Source organism: Tinamus guttatus, unplaced genomic scaffold, assembly GCF_059628265.1.
Source record: "Tinamus guttatus ecotype Peru unplaced genomic scaffold, ASM5962826v1 Tinamus_guttatus_pri_ptg000048l, whole genome shotgun sequence".
Taxonomy (NCBI): domain Eukaryota; kingdom Metazoa; phylum Chordata; class Aves; order Tinamiformes; family Tinamidae; genus Tinamus; species Tinamus guttatus.
This window is the reverse complement of record NW_028288582.1, coordinates 11,406,120-11,415,469: the sequence shown is the minus strand read 5'-3', so window position 1 is coordinate 11,415,469 and position 9,350 is coordinate 11,406,120. Positions and strand designations below refer to the sequence as shown.

General features: G+C 36.8%; 1 protein-coding gene across 1 annotated transcript in view; it reads right to left on the bottom strand.

Moving 5' to 3' along the window:
• Window positions 1-5,860: 5,860 nt before the first annotated feature.
• CLMN (calmin) overlaps window positions 5,861-9,350 on the bottom strand; it is a 68,225-nt gene continuing 64,735 nt past the window's right edge. The window contains exons 11-13 of the mRNA XM_088539702.1: window positions 8,925-8,985; window positions 7,944-8,005; window positions 5,861-6,309 (exon numbers count right to left, since the gene is read on the bottom strand). Coding sequence (XP_088395828.1) covers window positions 6,156-6,309; window positions 7,944-8,005; window positions 8,925-8,985 — 277 coding nt within the window. The 3' untranslated portion in view covers window positions 5,861-6,155. The remainder of the gene's footprint in view (window positions 6,310-7,943; window positions 8,006-8,924; window positions 8,986-9,350) is intronic.

The window sequence follows — 9,350 nt, the reverse complement described above, 5'->3', positions numbered from 1 at the left end:
AATTGAAATTCATTCTGTTTCTTGATTAGAAAAAAAAAAGTTTAGATTCTTCCTATAACGTTACAAGTAACTTTTTGGATCAATGTGTAAAAAAAAAAAAAATCTTTATTAATTCATTCTGTTTGCTGAGATCTTCTGGGCATAAAAATGCATAATAAGAACAAAATGGTAATCTTCCCTGAAATCATATATTTGGAGATTTTTTGGAAGGGAAAAAGGACAAACCCACAAATAACAGATTATATAAAGGAAGCCTGTCCATTTATTTCAAAACTGGAGATTTTATAAAATAAAGTGGAACTATTCACTAGTAGATACTATTTGTATTACAGAGTAACAATTTCTAAAAACAATTTCTTTTCTATTATAGTAACTATACACAAGTATACATTTCTTTCTCACAAAAAATAGCTCTGAGCAACAAGTGCAAACATTCCGTATATACCACTGATTGAGAGCATTCAGAAGAAACATATTTGAAAATACTCAAAAATAGGCCTTCTTCAGTATTCTGAATATTCAGTTTTCTGATACCACTCAAATCCTCCCAGCACTAGCCACCATTCCTGACCACTTGCCAAAGAGATGCATGTATTTTAAATAGTACATTCCCTACTTACAAGTGATTTCTTCACTGTAACAGTCCCTCTTTAACTCTTTAGCAAACAAGCACTTTAAAAGTTAAATTTCAACTGGAGAACATTAACAAGAGGGATGAAACAGTTTCTTCGGCATTTACACAGAAAAATACGATACGTGAAGTGCTCTGGCAATTAAAATAAGCTTTGTTAAGAAAAAAGCAGTAGTTGAATTTATCTGATTACAGCAAATATAGAATTATTTAACTTGTATAAGTTATTCAGTATTAAAAATAAGGACTTCATTATTCTTCTCAAAAAATCAGCAGCACATAATTTAAAAGCTACTTTACTAAGATCAATCAAGTCATTTTTAACGAAATACTAGTGATTATTTGTTATAGTCTAGCAATAGCCACGGATCAGGCCCCTGCTGTAAGAACGAGGGTTTGGGCACACAGCAAGCGTATTCCATGAAGCAGGGGCTTTCAGGAGCGCCCCGTGAACGTAACGCAGCTCCTCGGCGAGTGAAGTACTGCGGGGCCTCAACGTGCCCAGTGGCCAGTGATGGCCACAACCGGATCTCTCCTGGAGTGCTCTGTTTTAGTATTTCTCCTAGACGTAAGGCTAATTATTTTTATTGCCCCTTCTAGCCATGTCATGAAGAAAGAAGTGCATTAATCACCCAGGGGCCAATTTTCTGTTGCAGACACACAACCTTACACGGTCCCCTCCTGGTGAGAAAGTGACACAGTTCTCATTTTCCATTATTAGCAGTAGCAGCTGCCTGGAAAGGAGTCATCAAAAATGCCACTGAGGTGGAAGGAAGTTTCAGAGGAAGAAGGAAATACTTGGATGTTTGACAATTTCAGTTATAATCCCCAAACTGACATGCCACTTGAGAATATAAGTGTTAAATGACAGTTCTATCTCTTTCAATTAAACGAGTTTATCAAGAGATGGACAGAGGAAGGAAGCTGTCCTCTTCAGAATATGCCTGTGCCATATTGTTTGAATGTGTATATAAATCGCATCTGATTGCCTAAATAGTTTCAACAATTTTGCGTTTTTGGAAAAAAAAAAAAAGAAAAAGAAAAGGAAAGGAAAGCCCTAGTGCAATTCCTTTTTCTATGCAAAAGTAGAACATGAAAAAGCATAAGCTGAGCAGCTTTAAATGGGCATTATGAGTGGTAAGCAGAGGTGAAGAATTGATGTTATTTACTTCACAATAACTGCACAACATGGAACACAAAAACTTGGAGGGGGGTCCTCCATCCATCTTCACTGCTCATTAGTCAAAATAAAGCAGGCAACTTGCTGTGAGGGTAGGAGCTTTCAACTATAAAGATTTGGCAACTTTCACAGTCATACTCCAACCAGTAATCTTACCCTTAGACTCCAAGCATTCATTCCTCTCTCTGTCGCTGTCTTTATAAAAAATGGAAGCATGTATTAACTTGCTAGAAAGAACAAGGGCTTGATCCTACAGAATTTATGTAAGCAAATCCTACCCGTGGAAATGGATTAACTAAAGTCAGTGGCACTGCTTGTAATTGCTGGAATCCAGCTCTATGGCAATATGTTGGCTTCAGCTACTTCTTGGCCTGCGCTGTTTAAAGCTGATTTAAATCACTTCTGGGCCCGATCCTGCCGTGCGTGCTTAGCACACAGATGGGTCGCACTGACTTCCACAGAAGTCAAGGAACTGAACACATCACTGGATACATTCATGTCTGAGCTTACAAGAAGGGACTCACTCCAAGTACCTAATTGAGCATAAATCATCATGCACTATTATCGTTATAACTTTTACCTCACTAGATGGCTGAGTATGAGAGCATCTACACTGGTTCAGTCCATATCCTACAGTTCTGATCCTGTGGGGATCAGTGCAGAAAACGCTAAGATCTTCACAGCACCCCAGTAGGCTGAATGGGACACTACTTGGATAAAGAAGTCACAGTCACATTGAGCTAGAATAAATAGAGAATCATGAGAAGATATAGAAGATTTAAGTGTGTTAGATACCAAAAATATACATGTAGAAGTTTCAGCCTGTGAAAGTGAACTTAAGGGGAAAAAAGTAGCCTAATCACTCAGCATATTTTGCAACTTCTGAAAGGTAACATCACAAAATGATAAATTGCTATGCAGCATTAAGAATCAAACAACTTAACTGGATCATTCACGTATTTTTCTACTCTACTGTCCATGAAGACATCTTCTCCTATGTCCAGTTTCCAAATGGATGATACAACTGATGCATAGCTTAATATTTATACTCATTATTCATAATTAATAAATAAGCATATCACAAACATAGAATTTTACAGGTACTTTTAAAGTGGTTTTACAGTTCTGTTAAATATATAGATAAAATAATCACTGCTATATAAAAAAATCTCTTTAAAACAGCTGAACTCTGAAGCTTTGCATAAAATTCCTTAGACACATTCATTACAATCTATAAACTCAATAAAAATACATTTTAGAGCTCAATTCGTCAAAAATATTCACGGCATTGAAAATTGATTGTCATTTTTTACTGTAATTTGTACTTGCCATGTCCTCATATTGATCATTTCCTTCAATTTGGCAAGGGCTACATTCATTTCACGTTGTACTTTATGTGACAGTTTAACTCAGTTCTTTAACTCTCCAGCATCTGCCCCATAAATCTTGAGCAGTTTTCTGTCTTTAATAGTACTTTTCTTATACTTTCTATAAAATCACAACAAAATACTTCGCAGTTAAGTTACAGTACTAGAATAACATTGAATCATAGTGTTGTGGTTGTCTCAGAGTCTTTAATAGGGCTTCTGTGAATACAACACCTTCTATCTTGTGATCCTCAAGCACTTCCCAACACTTGCACTTCACAGTGCACTTCTAACCTTAAGTTTGCTTAAGAAGAACTGGTTTTGGAAAAGGACCTTACAGATGAGTACCCTCACATATGTGAATTCTACTTCTAACTCAGAATATCAAATGAGGTGCATTCCAGCTTAGCACTTTTCAGAAAACACGTATTTATTCAGAAAAACCTGTCTTATTCAGAGAAGACATAGACCTTCTGGAAGATGGAGACATGAATCAAACTGCCCACCAGCCTTTAAAAACTCAGATACTTGAAGACAGTCCTTTTATCAAGCAAGTTAAAATCTGGAGGTTTTGCCAGAGTGAACATTTCACAATCTGTGTTTTAAATCCCAAGCACACCAAATTCCAGTAACAAGCAATGCTCTCAGAATTGGGCACTTGGAATGAGGGGCCGGGACTTGGCACTGTGGAAGAAGGACTCATTTGAATAGATGCAGCCTTACAACTCAAAGTGCACATATTGTCAAAAGGGGCAGCTGACACTTATGCATGTGTCGTGTGCAGTTCCACGTAATGCCCTAACTCCTACGGAGCACAGTATCTTTTCATCCACAGCTGACTATACGGGGATAAAGACTCTTACTGCTTTACTCCAGACACTCTTACCTATGGCATAGCTGAGCAAGGTACACCGATTATAGCCAAAAAAAAGAAAAAAAAGCAGCCAAACGCAAGTATAATGGCCTTATTGAGAAATACTTTCATCTATTTTGCACAGAGGAAACAATCTCCATCTCTTCATGGGATAAACCTGAAAGCACAATTCAGTTTACACATTGGGAGAGCTGATCAAGGCAATTGCTGCAGGCTGCTTGACATTTAAACTGCTCGTTTCACTGCTTCAGTCACTGTTCATCAATGGGAAGGCAGAAAGAAAAGCCTGGGCTTCCTCTTTGCTGGAAGAAAATATTGTGTAATGAAACTACCAGCATCCATCATTTCCTCTCACTTTTCTACTCCATGTGGTCATTAGTTGTTCGTTTAGATGAGACACCCAAAGACCATTACGATTAATACTCTCAGGAGAAAGGAAAGAAAACGGGAGAGAGATTCTTTTACTGGATTTAACTTTGATAACTTTCATGTTCTGTGAAGAGACTGAATGTAGCTCCAGATAATTTCTCTTAAAGCCTGAGAGACTTGCAAGAACTCAAAGACTCAGAAAAGAAGTTGTCATGACCAAGGGAGCCTATGAAAAATGGAATGAACTCTGCCTCAAACTACTTGCTGCCACTAAAGAGCTGCCATGCTTCAGCATAGTAGTCACTGGATTTCAGGAGGAAGCTCTAAGCATTCTCTATTAAGATCTATTCACTGTGAGAAAAGGCTCCGGCCTTAATGCTTCCCTGATATATTTTAGTCAAAGCATTTCTTTTACAAAGGAATTGATTTTAAACTTCTAAACTTTCAAGTGGAACCAGCAACCTGACATAGTTTCATAAAGCATACTATGAACCTAAAAATGTGCTGATGACAATAGTGACTTCACTAAAAGTTGCAGGGGCAAAAGTTATTGCTATCAAATTGAAATTGAAGATATCCCCTCCTACTCTGCCCCAAACTCCAAATATAATATTCTTAAATGGTCATTGAGCTGAATAAAAATTAAAAGATGCCTAAGTGACACAACTGAGTCTATAGAAAAGTCACAGAAGTCTCTTCAGTTGTATCAGAGCAAATACAGACTGTCAGCATATCTCTGTATTGAGTTTTACATCTGTTCATGGACTTGTGCTTCAGCATTGCCTCAGTAAATTAGGTTGTCTGTTACTTTTCATGTCTTCAAAAGACAGAAATCTTCGTATGATCTGATATGGGAAAAACACAAAAGGAAAAGGAAGCAGATGCAGCCTCAGAAGTGGGAAGGTACCTTTGTAAAAAAAAAAAAAAAAAAAAACAACAAAACAACATCTGTTCCTGGTAAAATTATTAAGCTTTTTGTACCTTTTCAAAGATGGCCACCCTCAGGACATACACAAAAGGTATTTGTTTGGGTATTTTCTACAGAAGAGTCTGGGTTAAGAATTCCCTTGTGATCTTCTAAGCAGCAGCCAGAATGTCAGTTTTTCACACTTTTCTACACCAATTTGTTACTGCATGACAACAATGAATTTGAGTCCTTAAAAGACAGACTCTTCTCCCTAAATAAAACCCACCTGATTTTGTTACTCCACTGGATTGAAATATATTCAGTACTTTTGGTTAAGTTAATTCTGTAACTCCATCTCTATTAAAAATATCTATGAAAATGGTGAAAGAGCATTTCAAGACCTGCCCTTTCTGGTGGGCCAAATTCATAGGCAAGTCAAATAAAGCAGCCATCTCCACAGCTGCAGGGCTCTGCATCAGTAAATGAAGCCAAAAGAATCATTTTTGAAGACTGGAGCTCTGAACTGTTCATATTTCTACTGATAATTATCCATTTTTATTTAACATATTATAAAGCAAGGCACAAATGTACAAAATTGCATCTACGAAATCAGTTTTCTTTATATATATTTACAAAGTTGTCATTATATAAAATGTGCTTAGACACAGTCATAGCACAGCAGTAGAGGAAAGGAGGAGAGCCTGATAATAACCACAAATACCAGGTCCTACATTTATAGCTGTGCTTCACCTGAAGGAACATATTCATATGCAGATACACAAAACAATCAGACCACCGTCTTTTATTTTCCACACACCTCACAGAGATCAAGGTTTGTTGCCAACAAGCTGTGGGAAAAGTAAAAGGCAGTAGACCAGCGCCCAGAGGAAAACAATGAAGTAGAAGAGCTCTCGTTGTTCAGCACTCAGGGTCTGCGCAGCCGCTGCTGGAGTGTCACTTGCTTCCAAATCCTTTTTCTTCCTGAAAACAAGACAGGAGAGAACCACTGTCAACCTGCGCTGTAAAGAGCAGAAGGCCAACTAAAAGACAACAAGTTAATGAACTGTTTCAACCCAGTCAGTTGGACGCCAAGCAAGACGATGAAGTGCACACCGGCTTTTGCAGTGTGTCTCTTCATGAGCCAGCAGACACAGCTGTTACTCCTCTTGGAAATGCTGGACAAATACTCAGGTATTTAATTATACGACATTATAGTAAATTCTTTTGATATAAGCCAATTCCCATCAATCAGGAAGATACCATTTTATTTTCAGAACTATAAACATAGCTTCAGGCAACACTTACATTACACTTTCACAATTTTTCTTCTACCCTGAGTATTTGACTTGACAGTAGAGAGAGATTAGACTTGCAGAGGGAAGACATTCTCTTACTTTCCCCAAATCAGCTACTTTTATAGCTTCTCATGTCAGACACCTAAAATGTTAAACAGAAAAAGCTCCGGGCTTCCAGAAACAAGCTAGCAGTTGGGTTTGGAGGACAGGGCCAAAATTCCAACTGAAGTCCATAAAGGCAAAGGCCTGTACACTCTTCCCAGTCTCTATCAGGCTAGACTCTATCTACTGTCTAGATTCTACCTACCGAGCACTCACAAAGTTAAGGAGAGGTCTTACTTTAAATGGTGCAAGATGGTACACTCATTTCACTCATTTTACAATGCCATATGCACCATCTTCTGGGATTTTACTCTATTTATTTATTTATTTACCTTTGGAGAAAATTGTCATGTTTTAGCTAGTTCTTTTTCTGTCTTAGGACATCCTGCTCACTCAAATCTTATACTGATTAAATTACTGAGCATTAGAAAAAACTTGTTCAATATCAGCAGTCTGCAAACAGACCTAACTATGACAGATATTCATATATATTTTTTAAACTAGGACTAGTTGAGACGACTAGGACACTCAGCCCTGAAAATATTTTGTGCGTTTTCTGCAAGTAGCTGCAACCACTATTTCAATAAAAAGTTCTAGGAAGCTACTTGGCATCAACTGAGAGCAAAAAAGTAAAGTTATGCCATTTCTTTACATATAAATATTAGACTTGCTTCAGAAGGGATACACGCTTTGGGTTCAGCACCATCACAGCACAAGGTTTAGTAAAATGCAAATGTGCTTTATCTGAGCTGGAGGTACCCTAAGTCCAAGTTGATCACATATAGAAAATACAGAAAATCATGGGTGCTCTAACATAACTATGCTGACGTATCATCTACTCCTAGCACTGACCATGCCACACATCATCTCAACAGTATTGCAAACCTGGAAACAGTCTTGGCCAGCTCTGGCAAAGGGCCTCGTATTTCAACTCATCCTACTCCTTTCTTGGTCTGAAATGTTCACCACATTTCCCAAAATCTTAGGCAGCCCAAGCCTAAAAACAATGTCTGTTTAGTCAAGGGGAGATCTATCAAAAACAAGTTTCACATCTCATGCCTATAAGAAATAAAGACCTCATGCTAGTACACAAGATTTCCATTCCAGTCTCCACCATTATACTTAATTTTCACTTCCCTTTGTAGCACTGTTAGAAATAGCTAAAAGTTACAGATTTCTCTACAATTCTATGCAATTGTTTGCATAAAAATCGCTCACCTGATGATTGTGAGCTTTTCATCCACATCTGTCATCTCCTGCTCACTTTCGCCAGAGGTTTCCTTAAACAAACAAACATGCAAATACATGAGAACACACTGGAATGTATTTTAGAAAAAGATAAAATTCAGTGTCTTTCAAAGACATGATGTGCATGCATTCTATGCAGTGTATGTTTAAAGTCTGCTCAAACGAAATGAAAACAGTGTTTCTATTTTCCACCCTCACATTTACCATGTCTGTCTGATATACACACACACACAAAAAAGTGTTGTAAAAAAACCCAGGAATTTGTTGCTTTTAACTGCTTTTATTTACTTTTATTTATTTTATTTATTTACTTTGTTCATATATATTTCTAGTAGCACTGAAAGCATTGCAGGACTAAAGCACCTATGTGAAATCTGAATTTCATTAAACGTCAGTGGCAATATTTCTTAAAACTCTAAGATTTAGATTTTGTTTTGTCCAGGTAAAAGACATACTCTTATCCTTGTTCAGTGTGACCTGACTGTTGGTGCTGTCTCTTCCCTCAAATTAAAAAAAAAAATGCAGCCAAACGTCAGTTGTATAGCACATGCTCAAGAAACCAGTATGAAATAAATACATCTGCTATTAAGCATGAGGTTTCACTTTACAACCCAACTACTTTAGTGTTTAGCTGTTCTTGCAGAGTAGATTGAATCGTAACATTAGTTACTCCTCTGTAGCTTTGTTCAAGGTTCAATAAAGTTCTTACATAAATATATTTAATTATACTGTATATTTGGGATGGTTACGTATATTTGAGGTAATTCAATACAACTTTTAAACTAATCCTGGTTTTGGCACTAAAATTATTCAATCTTGTAGAACTACTGGATTATGACAAAGCTTATAAAGACTATATAGAGAGCTTATATATATACACAGTATCTGAGTTTTTGGAGTTAAAGAAGGGTGATGAAATACTAAGAATAAGATAAATTTCCATATTCTTACCTTCTCAGAAGTGTTAGAAAACCTTTTTCGGAGATAAATGTTGGAATCACTGTAACTAGTTCTGAAATGCATGTAAAAGCAAAGTTTGTAACTTAGTAAATCCAAGTTTTGCTTTAACTTCAAAAGGAGCCACTGCAATCGTATATTTTACTTTTAGGTTATGAAAAACCACAAATATGCATTCTTGCATGCATTTGAATATGGATTTGAACTAATCAACACTATGAACAGTAGTTCAAAATATCTCACCCATAACATAAAAATCCAAGCACCCAAATTTGAATCTTTTCTGAAAAGCAGTATTCAATAGGGTTTTTGCAGCTGTTGTATCATTTACTTCTCACTCACTTAACTAAGACTATATCCCAACTTACCAATTAAAAAATATTGAAAGGCATTCCAGGGCAAAGAAAGTTTGAGGAAGGA